This window comes from Mobula hypostoma, chromosome 1 (assembly GCF_963921235.1).
Source record: "Mobula hypostoma chromosome 1, sMobHyp1.1, whole genome shotgun sequence".
NCBI lineage: Eukaryota > Metazoa > Chordata > Chondrichthyes > Myliobatiformes > Myliobatidae > Mobula > Mobula hypostoma.
This window is the reverse complement of record NC_086097.1, coordinates 114,267,969-114,287,878: the sequence shown is the minus strand read 5'-3', so window position 1 is coordinate 114,287,878 and position 19,910 is coordinate 114,267,969. Positions and strand designations below refer to the sequence as shown.

Genomic DNA, 19,910 nt, shown 5'->3' with positions numbered 1-19,910 from the left:
TTCATCAACAAAAAATAGAATTCAGCATTCCAGACAAGCATATGCAATTCTGATAAGAGGTACACACCACGAAACTTAAATGAAAACACACACAGAAAAATGAAGAAATTATTATTATAAAAGAAAAAGTTAACCAATGGGAGAGCATGACCCTCCATGGAAGACATCCCTACGACTTGAGCAGACTAAATGTCGACAAGGAAGCACTGAATGCGTGGCTCAGAGTTGGACTCTTCTTTCCATAAATGGAGGCGTTCCTTTTGGCAATAGAACCAAGTGTTTAACACCATAAAATATCAAAAATACACAGGGTCATTGGATGCTGTGGTAGTTGGTTCTTCCATGTTTTGATGGTCAAAGTGAGCATAAAAGACAGTGAGGCAACCTGGAAACAAAGCCCTGTTGTCAACCATGTCACTTGATTACAATTTGTAAGAATTTTCAGATTTAAAGTATTCAATTTTAACTGATATAAATTTTCCAATGACCTGCTTGATGATACAGATTTGGAGCCAATAGGAACCTGTAATGAGAGAAGAAATATTCAAGGTAGAGATCAACAGACTGTTGGACGCCAAAGGTAAACAAATTTGATATCGGGCCATCAAAGGAAAATGTTTGCAAATAACCAGAAACTTTGTCAATGAGAAGAGTATTAAGAGAAGTCTTTAAAACAGAAGGAGCAGGAGAAAGCAGGGAGATTTACCTAAAACCTAATGTACACCAGGATTGCATCAGGTAAGGGGCAATTCCCACTTCAGTTGGAATAAAGTAATCAACTTTTCATTTCCAAGCATTGAGTTCAAGAGCCAGAAGGTTATCTTTAGGCTTTATAAAATTCTGAACTCTGTTTAGGTCACATTTACAGTATTGTATTCCATTCTAGTTGCCTCATTATAAGAAGGATATGGAGAGAATGCAGAAGAGGTTTACATGCATTAGACAGCGCGTACAATAAGGAGAGATTGGTCAACTGGAGAAACGTTTTTGCAGAAGTGGCAAGGCTGAGGGGAGATGTGTTAGAAGTTTATAAAATAATGTAAGACCTAGACAGAGTAGACAGCCAGTATCTATTTCCTAGGATTGAAAGGTCTAGTATTAAAAGGCATCTTTTAAGGTTTGGGGCTGGGAGTACAAAGGAGTTGTGTGGGTCATGATTTTTTATACAGAGAGTGATGGGTGCCAGGAATGCACTGCTAGGGGTTGTGGTAGAGCCAGATAGCATAGGAGTGTTTAAGAGACTCTTAGATGGACATATGAATATGTAGAGAAGGGAGGGGTGTGCTCAATTTGTGAGTGAGGATTCTACTCATTTGTTTCTCCCAAGCCCCAACCCACATGACAAATTATCATAATAAATGTGCCACAAAATACAATACAGACAAAAAATAGATACATGACTCCCACAGATCAAAAACTAGATACGTAGCTCCTATAGGTTTAATTAGTTTGGTATAACATCATGGGGCGAAGGGTTCATGCTGTAGTGTTCTGTTTTCATGTTCTGTTCTAATGTGAGTAAAAGCTAAATTAAAAGTTTTAAAGGAGGTGAATAATAAGTGACGTAATTAATTTTTGCTGCAAAACTTAAGAGGTAATCTAAGACCTTGACGTGTTACCTGGCAGCTGCAGGCAAGTGTTTGGAAAGACATCAAGTTCAGGACTGATATCAAGAACACTTCTACAAGAAAGAACTGATCAATGTCTGAAATAGTCTTGAGAGTGTGATATGGAAGGTCTGTGACAGTCATCATTTTCACTGGAATCAGATGACCTAGTTCTCTTCTCTTATGGAAATCCTGAGTAAGATATTGAACTGTTATCAAATCCTTGGAAGCAGTTTTCCAGTAGAAAATACGTCTGCAAGAAGGCAGTACAATTATGATCCTTACAGAACAAATCTGTAATTGGAATTCATGGCATTGGAATTTTTAATACACATATAACCTACAATGCAATGTTATTCATAGCTATAAACCAGATAATAAAATAATAAAAGTACAAACTGTTTACCATATTAATAACATATTTTAACATTAAACAATTTGTGGTCAAAATAAAGGAGTATTTTTTTTAAAGCAGTATTGATGCATGGACATCTTCAGAACTTGAGAGTTACCTCAAAACTCTCAGAAAAATAAAAACATTTTTTCCAGCAGCCCTTAGCTCATTAATTTAAGTATTTTATACTGAGATAATCCTTTATCACATCATGGGACATAAATATTATGCAAATTGACACAGACTCAATAAAACACTGTTTAAAGCTGACTATTGTGCATGGTTACTAGTTAGCTACCATGTCAGACAATTATATTTCATCATCATCTATCACATTGTTTTGTCATATCCTTCACTGTACCAATACCTATCATGCCACAAGATACATCATAACATAACAAGTAATTCAGTCAGATATGCTGGGAATAGTGCTGAGTATACTGAATTCTGGTTAATTGGTCCATCATTTAATCGGGGCAGCTGGTTACTTGGCACAACTCTTAAAGAAGAAAAATTAATCGAGAAAATAGCCAGGATTCCCTTCATTTATTTGGGACACTATGCCACTTAATTGGGACAGGAGACTATTACCAAACAGTTTCTAACTAGCTAGCATCATTTGAGGATAGTTAGACACTACACTATCCTTAAACAGTTTTTAAACAGGTTTATTTGTGTGCCTTCAAATAGCAGTGATTTTTGTCAGTGATAGCTGGCGAGAAATAAATAGGAAAACAATTTAAGAGTTGCTTTGCTCACTGTGGTTTCAAGCATTCAGGCTTTGAGATGCCAGAAACAGTTGGGAGAGAAAATGAAACAACTTTACTATTTCGACAAGTGAGGAACTACAAAGAATTTGGAGATATCACAAACATTTTGAAAGTTACAAGGAAAATGAAGATAAGGATGCAATCGTCAAAAGCATTGTATGAAGACAGTCCATTATCCGCACTGGGTATCTGTGTTAATTTTGTTCATTTACAGTCAATCAAAAGTGTTGGTTGTCTGTCGTATATGGCAGTGAATGCAAAACCTGTGCAGCAAAGTTTTGAAAATGGAAAAGCCATTGCACTGGGACAGTTCCACACTCTCGACCTCAGAAGCCTGGTGCAGTTGTACCAGTTGTTGTCACAAACTGGGGTCTTCCTTGGTTACAGTGGATAATCATGACTTCTTCTGTGCTTTATCACAAAGTGATGCAGAACCACCTTCTTGGCCACCGATCTCATCAATGCATTATTGGTGATCTTATCCGCCCAGTCAGCTGAAGCTGACCTCATATGAATTTCCCTATTTCACCAGGGTATGAGGATTTCTGGCTATCCTCCTGTGGTTTAGACTGCCTGCAAAGTGGTGTACTGGTGTGTGGCTGCTGTCGCAAGCAAACAGCTACTTGGAGCCACAGGTGAGAGATGAGTGTCCAGCGGGGACCAAAGGTGTGTGAGCTCCCCCAGAATGGACACAAGTCCCTTCACCAGAGGTGTGACCCCTCCCTGGACACCCCATACACGGCAATATATACTGGATGAATACCTCCGTCAATAACTATTAGGAACTAATACACAGATTTATGGTACTGCAGTAGCATTGGTAGTGTCCTAATTTGTTCTGTATTTCATTTAAATACATAATTTGTTACTGAGTTAAATAGTTATTTGTCTTTTTTAAACCTTTTAACTATTTTCATGAAACTCTGACTGATTGGGGAAGCTGCTTAATTTGGCCAAAGTGTATTTTGTGTTGGTCTTCATGGTGGAGCATGCATCTAACATGCCAGAGAGAGATGTTATGGATGCAATGGGAGGTGAGGACCTCGATACAATAGCTAGAACTAAAGAGATAATGCTGAGCAAACCTGTGGGCCTGAAGTTAGTTAAGTCCCCTGGTCCTGATGGATTGCATCCCAGTGTACTGAAAGAAATGGCAGAAGTCATAATAGAGGCTTTGGTGATGATTTACCAAATTCTCTGGACTCTGGGCAGGTCCTGGCAGATTGGAAGACAGCAAATGTCATGCCACTCTTCAAAAAAGGAGATAAGCAAAAGGCAGGTAAACAGAGCCAGTTAGTTTAACATCTGTAGTTAGGAAAATGCTTAAAGCAATCATTAAGGAAGAAATAGCAAGGCATCTGGAAAGAAATGGACCCATCAGGCAGATGTACTAAGGATTCAGCAAAAGCAGGTCCTGTTTCACAAACTTACTGGAGTTCTTTGTGGATACAATGAACACAGTGGACAGGGGGGAAACAGATGGACATTAAATTTACTTGGATTTCCAGAAGGCATTCAATAAGGTGCGACATAAAAGACATTCATAAGATAAGGATGCATAGAGTTGGGGGTGATATATTAGCATGGATAGAGGATTGATTAAGAAGTAGAAAGCAGAGCGTTGGGATACATGGGTGTTACTCTGGTTGGCAATCAGTGGTGAGCGGTGTGCCATCGGGGTCAGTGCTGGGCCCGCAACTGTCCATGATATACATTAACGATCTGGAAGAGGGGACCGAGTGTAGTGTATCTAGGTTTGCTGATGATACTGAATTAACTGGAAAAACAAATTGTGCAGAAGATATGGAGCGTCTGCGGAAAAATATAGATAAGTGAGTGAGCAAGGGTCTGGCAGATGGAGTACAATGTTGGTAAAAGCGAGGTCATCCAATTTGGAAGGAAAATAAAGAGCAGATTATTATTTAAATGGTACAAATTTGCAGCATACTGATGTGTAGAGGGACTTAGCAGTGCTTGTGCATGAATCACAAAAGGTTGGTTTGTAGGAGCTGCAGGCAATCAAGAAGTCAAATGGAATGTTAGCCTTCATTGCTAGAGGGACTGAATATATGTGCCGGAGAATATGCTGCAACTGGACAGGGTACTGGTGAGGCTATACCTGGAGTACTGTGTGCAGCTCTGGACTCCTTACTTGAGGAAGGATATCCTGGCTTTGGAGGTGGCGCAGAGAAGGTTCACTGGGTTGATTTCAGAGATGAGGAGGTTAGACTATGTGGAGAGATTGATTCGCCTGGAACTGTACTTGCTGGAATTCAGAAGAATGAGAAGAGATCTTATAGAAACATATAAAATTATGAAAGGGTAATAAGATATAGGAATTTATTGGTGGTCGGACTACAACGAGGGGACATAGCCTCAAGATTCGGAGGAGTAGATTTAGGATGGAGAGGAGGACAAACTGCTTTTCCCAGAGAGTGGTGAATCTGTGGCATTCTCTGCCCAATTAAGCAGTGGGGGCTACTTCAGTAAATATATTTAAAATAAGGTTGGATAGATTTTTGCATCCAATCTTGTCTTAAATATATTTACTGAGGAATTAAGGGTTATAGTGAAAAGGCGGTTAGTTGGAGATGAACCCATGGCCAGATCAGCCGTGATCTTATTGAATGGCGGGGCAGGCTCAGCAGGCCAGATGGGCTGCTCCTGCTCCTGTTTCTTATGTTCTCATGTACAGGTCCTGATGTATCCCAATTAACTGGAATCAACTGTATGCCTAAAAATAAATGTGGCGTGAAATTGGTGAATGTGCAACACCAAACATATGTGCTTAACAGCTAAAACAGAATGGAAAAGATGGAGCTAAACAATCCCTCAACCAAAGCATCAAATCATAGCTGTGCAGCAATACCACATTCAGGTGTGAATGACTGAAGAATACCATAAAGAGATGGTGGAAATCTCCAAGAATATCTTAATTCTCAGCAAAAGCAGAGCCAGCATGTGACTGCCAAAGACAAAGCCCAGCCTTAAACATCATCTGGTTGATCCATCCTGAGATTCTTACTAGCACAAGAAGCCAATGCTCAATTTGATTCAATCAATGTGATATCAAGACTGCAGAGAACAGCTGAGAAAGACAATGCTGCAGCTGTGGCCATTGTTAGAGAAATTAATTTGCTAACAATTTGGCGACAGGAATGGGATCCCAAGAGATACGGGTCCAAGCAAACCGGGGCGATAGCAAATTTCTCTGACAATGCGGGAAACATTCGTGAGAACGTTTGACCGTGAGCCGCTCTGAGTCTCCGGGGATGACCATCCCTGAGCTCCTGGAGAAGGGCAAGACGGAAGATGGAAGACAGGGTCCGATACCCACAGCGAGTCCAGTGAATAGTCAAACTAAAGGGCATTAGGGACTTCGAAGACTGAGATAAATTCTGGCAAGAAAAGGATAAGGAAATTGTATTGTGATTGAAAGCCAAATTTGATTACAGGTTAACCTAAAACTAACAGGTAAGAATGGGTAGTAATGAAAGTAAATATGCAAATGCCACCAGTGTTGTGCCGCAGATAAGAAACACAGCCTCGAGGCCTGCCGATCCACCTACAAAAGGTCCGATGAATAAACATACTGAGAAAAAGGTGTACAGTACATTCAGTGTACATTCTTTTTGGTCCCTCTACACAAGGATGGTTAATACCTGTTCGCCTTTATATATAATGGACAAAAATATACCTGGACGAATTTACCACAGGGCTATACCGAGAGCCCTGCGGTATGTGGAGCTGCAGTACGAGGCGATTAGAATGCGTTCCTGTTGCCAGGCACCAGTGCCATTTTACAATATGCTGATGATCTGCTGCTGGCCTCCAAAACACTGGCAGATTGCCAGAAAGACTCTGTAACACTGTTAAATCACCTGGCCGCTCATGGACACCGAGCCTCGTTATCTAAGTTACGGTTCTGCCGAACAACTGCTACCTACTTGGGCTATGTTCTGCAACAAGGCACTGGGAGACTTGGTCCTGAACATGTGTCCGCTATTACACAATCTCTTAGACCAGAAAATGTCAAAAAAGAGATGCACTTCTCGGAATGACAGATCATTGTCGACACTGTTCCTGAATACAGGACCTATGATGCTGTGCTATGGTCAGCTGTACTACAGGAGGCACCGTCTCAAATCCATTGGAGCCCAGAAATGGAACAGGCATATGAGGCTCTAAAGAAGGAATTGCTCCACGCATCAGCCTTGGGCATTCCTGACTACTCTAAATCCTTCCAGTTATATACTAATGAAAAGGAGGGATTTGCCCTCGCCATGCTGACTCGGGAACACAATGGCTTGAAAAGACCGGTGGCATATTACTCCACTCAATTACCACCCGTGGTACGTGGCTTGCCTGGCTGCCTACGAACTACAGCAGCGACAGCAGTGATGATCGAAAAGGCAACGTCTATAATATTGGAACACTTCTGCACAGTACTGACTCCTGATGCAGTAATGCTACTCCTCAATTCAGCGGCTAACAGCACTCTACAGCAGAAAGGCAAACAGGGTTTGCTATTATCAAAGCCAAATTTGCTTCTTAAAAGAGCACCCTTGTTACCATTCACAATGACGCCATACAAAATGGTTGTGTGTTAACTGTAGAAGCCATTACCTACTCTGGTCCTGATGTGAGTTCTGCCCCTTTAAATAACCCAGATCTAATTATTTTTACTGATGGTTGATCGTGTAAACCTAATGATTTTGAGACACCGACTGGGTATGCCCTGGTGACTTGTCATGAGGTATTGGAAGCGGGTTATCTCCCTTCAGGAACATCAAGCAAGCAGCTGAGCTATTTGCTCTCACTACAGCCTGCATCCTAGCTGACGGTACAATTTATGAGTCTGCGCTTTGACTAAATAGAGTTTTTACATATGCCAGCTATGGGGGATATAAATATCTGTTAGTAATAGTGGATAGAGACCTTTCCCACACAAAAAGAAGACACCAGGACAATAGCTAAATTACTGATGAAGAAGATTATTCCCTGATTTGGGATTCTTTGTAAGGAACACTTTATGGGGAAATTAACTGAAGCACTGGGCAAGGCCAGGGATGCTCCTGGGAGTGATATGTGCCCTATCAACCACAGTCATCTGGAATAATGGAAAGGATGAATGGAATACTGAAAGACATTCTGGCCAAAGTATGCCAAAGGCGGGACCGAAATGTCCTGAGATGCTGCTGATTGTTCTGCATACCTTGAGAATTCATTAATAGGACCACTAGGTTGACCCCTTTTGAAGTATTGACCCATCTCAGCCCAAAACGTCAACTGTACTCTTTTCCATAGATGCTGCCTGCCTGGCCTGCTGAGTTCCTCCAGTACTTTGTGTGTGTTGCTTGCATGTGAACCTAACTTATCTTTTCTAATTCACAGGGTTAATCGAACAGCCTTTGCTTTTGCAATCGATTTCTACATGCATAAAAGCAGCTGTGACCTCTGTATTATCTGTTGTTTGAAACCCACTGTTAGAGGTTCCACTCCCCATGACATCATGAATAAAGCTCTCTTTACATCAAAGTCCGTATCTAATTTACTTGTGATTAACTTCAATTGAATTTCCTTCGCAAATTAATTTCCCTAACATGGCACTGTACATCCCACCCAAAGGAAGCATGAGAAATCCAATCTTGTGAATTACTATCACTTCAATCTATTCTCAACCTTCAATACAATAATGGAGTATCATTGCCAGTGCTATTTAACAACACTTTTATTCATTCATGGGATGTGGGCTTGCAGACAGATCCCTTCCCTAATTTCCCTGGAGATCAATAATTCCATAATTGCCCTACTGATCAATATAGCCTGCGCACCAAAGTTTAGCTTAGAGCTTACAGGACTCAGCTGCAGATCACAAATGTGGACAATAGCCAAAATTCTAGAGATGAATGAGCAACGGCCCTGGATATCATTGGTTTTGAGAAAGTGAAGCATCAAGGATCTCTGATAAAACTGGGCAGTGAGCACCAAGGTCAAAAATTATCCACTGTTCAAAGAAAGACAGTTGTGGTCATTGAAGGTCAGCTATCTTAGCACAAGGACATTGCTGTAGGAGGTTGTCAGGGCAATGCTTTAGAACCCATTATCTTCAGTTACTGCAATAATCTTCACCAAAAAGCCAGAAGGGGATATAGAATAAGAATTATTATAGTACTGCAGGATGACATTCAGCCCATTAAGTAACTGCCAGAGCATTGTGGGACAATCCAATCAGCCCCGTTTTCCTACTCTTTCCCCATAACCCTGGGCACCTTCCTCTAAGTAGTGAGTTGCATATCATTTTGTTTTGTAACAGCTTTTCCTCAACAAGAGAAAAGCTTCAGATGCTGGAAATCCAAAGCAACACACACAAAATGCTGAAAGAACTCAGCAGGTCAGGCAGCATCAATGGAAATGATTAAACAGTTAACATTTCAGGCTGAGTCCCTTCTTCAAGGTTGAGAGGGAAGATGCCAGAATAAAAAGGTGGAGGGAGGGGAAGGAGGATAGCTAGAGGATGACAGATGAAGCCAGGTGGGTGGGAAAGATAAAGGGCTATAGAAGAAGGAGTCTGATGGGAGAGTAGAGTGGACCATAGGGGAAAGGGAAGGAGGAAAGAACCCAGGGGAAATGATAGGCAGGTGAGTAGGGGTAAAAGGCCAGAGTGGGGAATGGAAGAAGAGGGGTGGGGAGGGTCAGAAAAAATTTACTACTCAGAAAGAATTTAATGTGTTGCTCCTCTACACAGAGTGGCTTCATCTTGAATTAAGAGAAGGCAATGGACTGGCGTGTTGGAACGGAAATGAGAATTGTTATTTAAATGTTTGACCACCACGAAGTTCCAATTTTGGCAGATGGAGCGGAGGTGCTTGACGAAGTGGTCCCCCTTTTTATTCCTCTACCTATGTTGAGGAGGCTGCATTGGGAGCACCAGACACAATAGACAACCCCAGCAGATTCACTGGTGAAGCATTGCCTCATCTGGAAGGACTGTTTAGGGCCCTGAATGGAATTGGAAGGAGGTGAATGGGCAGGTGTAGAACTTATGCCACTTGCAGGGACAAATGCTGGAAGGGAAATTAATGAGGACAGATGAATGCACAAGGGAATTGTGGAGGAAGTGATCCCTGTGGAAAGCAGAAAGGGTGGAAGTAAAGATATGACTAATGGTCCGATCCCTTTGGAGGTGGTGGTTGATGTGTTAAATGTGAAGGCTCATAGGTAAGTACAAGAGGAACTCTATCACTGTTAAGTGAGAACCTGGGGTGAGCATGGATGTTTGGGAAATGGAGGAGATGCGGGTGAGGCAGCATCAATAGTGGAGGAAAGGAAACCCTGTTCTTTGAAGAAGGAGGATATCTCTGATGTCCTGAAAAGGAAAGCCACATCCTGGGAACAGAGGCAAAAGAACTGAGAAAAAAGAATAGCATTTTTACAGAAGATAGGTTGGGAAGAGGTATAGTCAAGATAATAATGTGCACCGGTAGGTTTATAAAAGATGTCAGTCAAGTTTGCCTCTATAGATGGAGACAGAAAGATTGTGAAAGAGAAGGGAGATGCCAAAAAATGGACCTAATGAATTGAAGGGCAGCGTGGAAGTTAAAGGCAAAATTGATGAAATTGATGTGTTCAACATGTGTGCATGAAGCAGCACCAATGCAGTCATCGATGTAGCAGAGGAAGAGTTGTGGAGTATTAATGTGGAAGACTTGAGGTATGGACTGCTCTACATAACCAACAAAGAGACTTGCATAGCTGGAGCCTGTGGAGGTGCCCATGGCTATCCCTTGAGTCTGCAGGATGTGGGAGGAGCCAAAGGAAATTTGTTGAGGGTGAAGACCAGTTCTTGCCAGATGGTGGCGGGGAATTAGCTAGTTCTTTTGTTAAGAAAGAAGCAGAGAGCTTTGAATCCTTCTCAAAGTTACTAAGGAGATCACTTTGCCTTTAATCTTAGATCATTACCTTTAAATTTTAGTTCTTGAATCAGTCATTTACAGCTAGTGCTTCCCTATAGTTAACCCCATCCACTATTCTACAGGACATTTAAAGAAGGACAGAAATCTTGGGTCTTGCCATTGGCACTCAAATTTTTTAAATAAATAGAAGTATTATCGATGTGTACATATTGGCTTGTGCTCTGATCTCAAGCCAATTGCCATTTTTTTTTCTTTGTATTTCCTAATCCTGCTCATTTGTCCCTCACAGGTTTTTCTGTTTCCTATCAGCGAATCAAACTAACTTTCTCTTTTCCCTCCTTGGCTCTTTGCCTCTCCATACACCACCATAATCTACTGGTATTCCTTTAGCCCAGTTACTATAGCTCTTGGCTTGAATTACCCTCATCAAACACCTACCCTCTGTATCTGTCTGCATTGTCTGACCATGAAACATGACAGTCTACACCATTTGTTCAGGAAAAGCTACTTGAACTGAAAGACCAGTAACTTTCAGGTAGATCAGAGGTCATCTTCCCCTGAGTTGATTATTTCCCAGCACTAGTTAATGTTTGTATTAATATGAGTTCCCGAGACAACCTGGTGAGCACAGGGTCCAATGTTGTACAATTATTCAGGATGAACCTTAAAAAAAATCATTGCTTTGCTTTCTAATCTTATTTGTTAGGCGATAAATAATGGGTTTTTACTCAATGCAGTCACCTCAAGAGCAGGATGCATTGTTGATCAGATTCAAGCAGAGCATTAAGAGTTCAATAGGAAAGGTTCTTCTCAACTTTATCCAAGCAGAGTCTTGATGCTGCTTTGAAATGTCTAGTTATGAGCCATTCTGCCAAGTAACTTTGACAATTTGCTCAGATTCCACCACCTCCTTTCTATACATGGCTTCAAGGATAACTACAACAAGAGAGGGAAAGTCAACAGCTTCCATCACATTCAACAGGAGGTGATGAGAGAGATGCTAGTCCTGTCCATTTGAAAACATCTGGACATCTGCCACCAGTCCCTGAAGAAAACCTGCCTCCCCTCAAAATAGTTCTGGCTGCCAGGGTGCAGAACTGACTTCTAAATCTCAGCAACAAACAGCTACACTGCTTGCCCCAGCCACTTCAACACAAACCCTCACCGGCAGACTTTACACATTACCATGGTGTTTCACTCCACAACAAGCCATGAGGCAACAAAATTCACTTTTAAAGTTTATTTACTTAGTGATACAGTGCGGAGTAATCCTTCCGGCCTTTCAGTCATGCCACCCCATCCACCCCACAACCCCAGTTAACCCTAACATAATCACGGGATAATTTACAATGACCAATGACCCCACCCGGTATGTCTTGAGACTGTGGGAGGAAACCGGAGCACCTGAAGCAAGCCCACAAATCCCACGGGGAGAATGTACAGAGTGTCCTTGCAGAGCGGCACCAGAATTAAGCTCTGAACTATGGAACACCCCAAGCTGTAATAGTGTCATGCTAACTGCTACACTACCAAAAGGAAGTCAATAGGCAGCCGTAGCACTTCTACCTCTTACATGGATAAGCACCAGCAGGGAGATTAGTGAGGACAGACTGATGAATAGGGGAATCATGGATGGAGTGTTCCTAGTGGAAAGTGGTAGTGGGGCGGGGGAGAGAGGTGTGTGGTGGGAAGTAAAGACGTGTTTGGTGGTAGGGGCTTGTTGAAGATGGTGGAAATTGCGGAGAATGTTCTGTTGGATCCAGAGTCTCATGAGATGGTAGGTGAGGACAAGAGGAATACTATCCCTGTTAAGGCAGCAGGAAAATGGGGCGAGTGCAGATGTCCAGGAAATAGAGGAGATGTGGGTAAGAGTAGCATCAATGGTGGAAGAAGGGAAACCCAACTCTTTGAAGGAGGACATCTCCTGGAAAGGAAAGCCTTATGCTGGGAATGGATGCAGCAGGGAAGAAGGAAAGAAAATATCATTTTATGTCATTTTTACAAGAGACAGAGTGGGAGTAGCTATAGTCAAGATAGCTGTGGGAATCAGTAGGTTTATAAAAGATATTGGTAGACAGTTTGTCTCCAGAGTGGTGTCGGAAATGGACCAGATGAACTTAAGGGAAGAGTGGAAGTTGGAGGCAAAGTTGATAAAATTGATGAACTCTTCATGGGCGCATTAAAGCAGCACCAATGCAGTCATTAACGTAGCACAGAGAGTTGTGAGCATGGATTGCTTCACGTAACCACCAAAAAGGATGGCATAGATGGGGCCTATGTGGGTGCCCATGGCTACACCTTGAGTTCACCTCCTCCCTCACCTCCATTCAGGGCTCCAAACACTCCTTCCACATGAGGTAATACTTTATCTGTGAATCTGCTGGGGTTGTTAAGAGTATCTGGTGCTCCCGAAACAGCCTCCTCCACATTGGTGAGATGCGATGTAGATTGGGGAACTGCTGTGTTGAGTGCCTCCACTCCATCCACCGGGATTTCTCAGTGGCCATTTTAACTCCCATCCCCATTTCTGTTCTGACATGTTAGTCCATGGCCTCCTATTCTGCCACGAGACCACTTTAAAGAGCTGGAGCAACAGCTCATATTCTGTCTAGGCAGCCTCCAAACTGGTGGCATGAACATTGATTTCTCCGAATTCTGGCCCACCTGGCCTCTTACCTCTTATCTTCAACTACCAATCTCCTTGTCCTGGTGACCCTCCTCCTTCCTTTTTCCCCATGGTCCACTCTCCTCTCCTATCCGATTCCTCCTTCTCCAGCCCTTTACCTTTTCCATCTATCTCCTCCCAGCTTCTTACTTCACCATCCTCCTCCACCCACATGGCTTCACCTATCATGTTCTAGCTTGTCCTCTTTCCCCTTCCTCCAACTTCCTATCTGGCATCTTCCCCCTTACTTTCCAGTCCTGATGAAGGGTCTTGGCCCAAAATGTTGATTCCTTATTTATTTCCAAATGTGCTATCTGACCTGCTGAGTTCCTCCACTAATTCATGAGTATCACTCTGGGTTTCCAGCATCTATAGAATCTCCTGTGTTTATGATAATGCTTTGGGCAGTTATACTATATAAGCTCTGTGAAGAAGCTCAAATTAGGAGCACAATTCATATAGAGAGACGGGTGCCACTAGAAAGGCTGGAAAGAAAGCCAAAATAGAAATTAAAATGTTGGGATATTCAGCAGGTCAAGCACCACATATGGAGAAACAAACTGGAATAGAGTTAATGTTTATCAGAAAGGACAGCTATTATCTTGGTTAGACAGTGATTTGGTTCAGTCAGGGTTGCTGGCCCAGATGTTCAAGAAACATAATACTGGATGGAGCAAGTTTCTGCCTTAGTTGGGTGCAGCAGAATTCTGCTGATCATGATCACACAGCAAAATAATATCCAGCAAAAACAGATTGCTATTCTTTAAGAAAATGAAGATGCGTCATTAGACATCAGCGCAGGGAGTACGGAGTATTTTGTCATATCTCAAAACTTGACTTACCAGGCTTGGAATTGGACTGAAGGCTATGGTAATTATAGCTCAACTTAAACATTTGCAGATAGTTGACATTCTCTGACTGATCTCTTACAAGTCCAATTGGCAGACTATAGATTGAAGGTCCTATGACAGAATCTCTCCTGTGATCAAGCTCTCAAGGTTCTCCCCCAGGACTCTTTCCTTAGATGCAGTTATGCCATTTGGACTCAAATGAGAGTCGATCAAAGGTTAGCAGCTCAGCATAGGAATTCTGTGCTGCTGCCATCTGATTCTCCCTTCCTTCCTACAGTCAGATGCCTGCCAAAAGGACACCATTGCATTGTATTGGTAGGGACATCAAACCTGTTTGAAAATCATAAAAAGGGACACCAGTGAAGATTAGATCAACAAACAATCTGCTGAGGGACTTAGTTGGTCAAACTGCAGCAGTGGGAGAATTATTAACATTTCAGGTCAAAACCCTTCATTATAATCAACTGTAAATGGGAGATAGCCAGGAGAATGATGAAACAGGGGCCTGAGGTGAATAATGAACTGGGGTCTACTTGAGGCGGGAGATAGTGGAGTTGGAGACAGGGGCACATGCATGTTTGAAGGAAGGGCAGATGTAGTACTGGGGGAGTCGGGAGACTGTGAAGTTTGAGATGGATACTGGAAGGTTATAAACAGGAACACAAAGGCCCCGGTCTTGGGATTTGATAAGTAACCGAGATCATAATGGGAACCACTAGAGAAGAAGTGAGCAGGTGGATCCAGAATGAGGTAGGAAAAGGGGATGTGGCTGAAGACTGTGGGTGAAATATGGAAAGGCAGGTGGATGAAATAAGGAGGCAGAGACAAAAATGGGTGTTGGGGACAAAAATGGGAGGAGCAGAGAAAGATCAGAAAGAGAAGGAGGTAAAAGGAGGAAAACACATAGCAGAGGAGGGTTATCTAATATGGAAACTCAGTGTTCATATTCCCCTTGGACAGTTTGCAACCCAATGACATGAGGTGTTGTTCCAATAGTTTGCATTGAGCTCACCCTGGCAGCGGTGAGGCAGAGTGGGAATTGGAATTGGGCTCACCCTGGCAGCGGTGAGGCAGAGTGGGAATTGGAATTGGGCTCACCCTGGCAGCAGTGAGGAAGAGTGGGAATTGGAATTGGGCTCACCCTGGCAGCGGTGAGGCAGAGTGGGAATTGGAATTGAGCTCACCCTGGCAGCAGTGAGGCAGAGTGGGAATTGGAATTGAGCTCACCCTGGCAGCGGTGAAGCAGAGTGGGAATTGGAATTGGGCTCACCCTGGCAGCGGTGAGGCAGAGTGGGAATTGGAATTGGGCTCACCCTGGCAGCGGTGAGGCAGAGTGGGAAGTCTGCATTGGGCTCATCCTGGCAGCGGTGAGGCAGAGTGGGAATTGGAATTGGGATCACCCTGGCAGCGGTGAGGCAGAGTGGGAATTGGAATTGAGCTCACCCTGGCAGCAGTGAGGCAGAGTGGGAATTGGAATTGGGCTCACCCTGGCAGCGGTGAGGCAGAGTGGGAAGTCTGCATTGGGCTCATCCTGGCAGCGGTGAGGCAGAGTGGGAATTGGAATTGGGATCACCCTGGCAGCGGTGAGGCAGAGTGGGAATTGGAATTGGGATCACCCTGGCAGCGGTGAGGCAGAGTGGGAATTGGAATTGGGCTCACCCTGGCAGCGGCGAGGCAGTGTGGGAATTGGAAGGGGAATTGAAATAGCATGCAAAAGGGAGCTTTGATTGGCTATTGCAGACAGCACAAGTCCTCTGCCAAACTGTTGCCCAGTTTGCACTTGGAGGAAACATAAGTGAATCTTTGCCGTATTTGTAAGGCTTGATTAGTCCCTAAAATGGTGGAGAAGTAAAAATGTAGAGACAAGTGTTGTATCTTTTGCTGTTGCTGGGGTAGTGCCAGGGGTGAGGAAACAGTGAGTGCGGAGGGATGAGCGCACCAGGGAGGCATGGAGGGAGTGGTCCCTCTGGAAGTCTAAAAGGCATGGAGAGGAGAAGATGTGGCTGATGGTTAAATCTTGTTGCATCTGGTAAAGATGAATAGTTAGATAATAACTAATATTACAATATTACTCAGCAAGTCAAGAAGGACTTATGGAGAAAGAAACAGAGTTAAGGCTTCAGGTCAATGACCTTTCATCATAACTGAGAATGGTTAGAAATAAAAAGGGAAAGAAAGAACACAACATATGATATATAACAGTGGAGGCTAGGAGAGATTGCTATACATTTTACAATGCACTTGCTGAAAGTGGTTGTTTGCTAATGAGTAAGAATGGCATTTGGTAAATTTGAATAGGAGGGCAGATTCATCAGAAATTACCTGAGAGGGATAAAGGGGAAAAAGAAAAAACAAGCCCCCCCCCACCTTTTAATTCTACTCCTCATCTTTTTATCTCCAGTCCTGCTGATGGGCCGCAACCCAAAATGTCAACTCAAAGGTTCAATTTAATGTCAAAAAATGTATACAATATACATCCCGAAATGCTTTTTCTTCACAAAACATCCATGAAAACAGAAGTGCCCTAAAGAATGAACAACAGTTAAACGTGAGAGCCCCAAAGTACCTCCCCACCGGGCATACGCAGTGGCGAGCAACAATCCCCCCTCCCCCCACCAACAAAACAAAAAGTGCACCTGCTACCGAGCACAAGCGTGAGCTAAGCGATAGCAAGACACAGACCTTGCAGATACCCCAAAGACTATTGCAATTCATCCGGCATTCCGCAACCCACAGGTTCTCTCTCTCCCTAATAAGGGAGAGGCAGGTGTCCTCCATTTTCACAGCAAGCTGGAGACATAACAACAACCCACTGTTTTACAATGTTAAAAAGTCCGTTTTGTTGCTTTTTACGAGGTCTGTGCCCAAAGATCGCAAAGATCTTGGGTCTTTGGGCCCACAGCAAAAGATTTTCCTTCCTCCCCGACGACACACGAGTCTGCTGCCGTGACACCGACCCTCGATCCGCCCATCTCCAGAGCCTCAAGATCTTAGGCTTCCAAACACTAGGCTGCCTCTCAAGCCAACCCCTTGGCGTGCTGAACAATGACACGCCCGAAAAACGGGTCCAATTCCTGTAAAGAACCGAAGTCAGCCTGTAATTTCAGGTCAGGGTCTTCAAAAGAACGCTGAAAGGGAAAAATAAAGATATTAAAGATGGAAATAGAGCTGTTTCCAAAGATGCAAGCAAAGGAATCACCATTTAGCACCATCCTGACTGTACTCTTTTCCATCGATGCTGTCTGGTTTGCTGAGTTCTTGCAGCATTTTGTGTGTGTGTTTCCAACATCTGCAGATTTTCTCGTTTGTTAAAAGAGATGAATATAGGGAATATGAGGTTCAAGTCTAGAACAGTTAATTGTCTGAAATGGCTAATTCCAATATTCATTTTGGTACTGATAGCATTTCTATCAAATTCTTTTATGTCAGGTAGATAATTTTTGTTACACTTGTCGAGGAAATGCTAAGTAAAGCAGTTTAAATTGCTGACCAGTTTTCGTGCCTTTAATTCCGCATTTCATTAGTATTAAGGTAAATTTGGCATTGATTTGATATGATTGTGCAGGGTTGACTTCAAAACACAAGATGCACATGGATAGATAATGTGCTCCACAATCCTGAGCGTTAATGTTTAACAGGAAAGTTTAATGTAAAGGATATTGAATCTGACTGTATGAAGCCAATCTAACCTTGCCAGATAGGAGTCCACATAAAGTTAGCAACAATCCATAACAGAATCTGGCATTAGAAATCAACCTATGCTCCAGTGTGGAAACCTCCAGTGTCGGCCCTCTTACTGCAGTTGTTAGACATGAGCAAAAAGTGTAGACAAATATGGCAGTGTTAAACACATTCTTTTAGACCGGAGAATTGTAACATAGCCATAACAGTCATGCTTGGCCAGTAGAGAATTTTATGACAATCACACATTATTTTTGGAACAAAGGAAAAGAGATTAATGCGTTTCTTGGAAACAAAAGAATATTTTTTACCATGGTTCAGCCCATTAGCACCTATTTTTAGAACTCATATGAACTATGAACACCTGCATGAGAAAGAAGAGAACTGGCCAGCATCGGTAGACATCAGCAAGATGCCTAAAACACTGAAACATATTGGAAGGAAATTATGCAAAGGGTTATGGGTACACATTATCCTTGCAGCAAAGATTATTATAACATTAAACAATTTGTGGTCAAAAGAAAGGAGTATTTATTTATATAGACACTTGCAAGCAGTATTGATGCATGGACATCTTCAGAACTTGAGAGTTAACCTCAAGACTCTCAGAAAAATAAAAACATTTTTTCCACCAGCCCTTAGCTCATTAATTTAAGTATTTTATACTGAGATAATCCTTTATCACATTATGGGGAATAAATATTATGCAAATTGAGACAGACTCAATAAAACAGCATTTAAAGCTGACTATTGTGCATGGTTACTAGTTAGCTACCGTGTCAGACAATTATATTTCATCACCATCTATCACATTGTTTTGTCACATCCTTCACTGTACCAATACCTATCATGCCACAAGGTACATCATGACATAACAAGTAATTCAGTCAGATATACTGGGAATAGTGCTGAGTATACTGAATTCTGGTTAATTGGTCCATCATTTAATCGGGGCAGCTGATTATTTGGGACAACTCTTAAAGAAGAAAAATTAATCGAGAAAATAGCCAGGATTCCCTTCATTTATTTGGGACACTATGCCACTTAATTGGGACAGGAGACTATTACCAAACAGTTTCTAACTAGCTAGCATCATTTGAGGATAGTTAGACACTACACTATCCTTAAACAGTTTTTAAACAGGTTTATTTGTGTGCCTTCAAATAGCAGTGATTTTTGTCAGTGATAGTTGGCGAGAAATAAATAGGAAAACAATTTAAGAGTTGCTTTGCTCACTGTGGTTTCAAGCATACAGGCTTTGAGATGCCAGAAACAGTTGGGAGAGAAAATGAAACAACTTTACTATTTCAACAAGTGAGGAACTACAAAGAATTTGGAGGTATCACAAACATTTTGAAAGTTACAAGGAAAATGAAGATAAGGATGCAATCGTCAAAAGCATTGTATGAAGACAGTCCATTATCCGCACTGGGTATCTGTGTTAATTTTGTTCATTTACAGTCAATCAAAAGTGTTGGTTGTCCGTCGTATATGGCAGTGAATGCAAAACCTGTGCAGCAAAGTTTTGAAAATGGAAAAGCCATTGCACTGGGACAGTTCCACACTCTCGACCTCAGAAGCCTGGTGCAGTTGTACCAGTTGTTGTCACAAACTGGGGTCTTCCTTGGTTACAGTGGATAATCATGACTTCTTCTGTGCTTTATCACAAAGTGATGCAGAACCACCTTCTTGGCCACCGATCTCATCAATGCATTATTGGTGATCTTATCCGCCCAGTCAGCTGAAGCTGACCTCATATGAATTTCCCTATTTCACCAGGGTATGAGGATTTCTGGCTATCCTCCTGTGGTTTAGACTGCCTGCAAAGTGGTGTACTGGTGTGTGGCTGCTGTCGCAAGCAAACAGCTACTTGGAGCCACAGGTGAGAGATGAGTGTCCAGCGGGGACCAAAGGTGTGTGAGCTCCCCCAGAATGGACACAAGTTCCTTCACCAGAGGTGTGACCCCTCCCTGGACACCCCATACACGGCAATATATACTGGATGAATACCTCCGTCAATAATTAT

General features: G+C 42.5%; 1 protein-coding gene across 1 annotated transcript in view; it reads left to right on the top strand.

Moving 5' to 3' along the window:
* Positions 1 to 400: 400 nt before the first annotated feature.
* The window catches only part of LOC134350093 (uncharacterized protein C18orf63-like), a 131,534-nt gene continuing 112,024 nt past the window's right edge, over positions 401 to 19,910 (top strand). Inside the window, exon 1 of the mRNA XM_063055041.1 lies at positions 401 to 738. Within this exon, the coding sequence (XP_062911111.1) occupies positions 644 to 738 (95 nt within the window). The 5' untranslated portion in view covers positions 401 to 643. The remainder of the gene's footprint in view (positions 739 to 19,910) is intronic.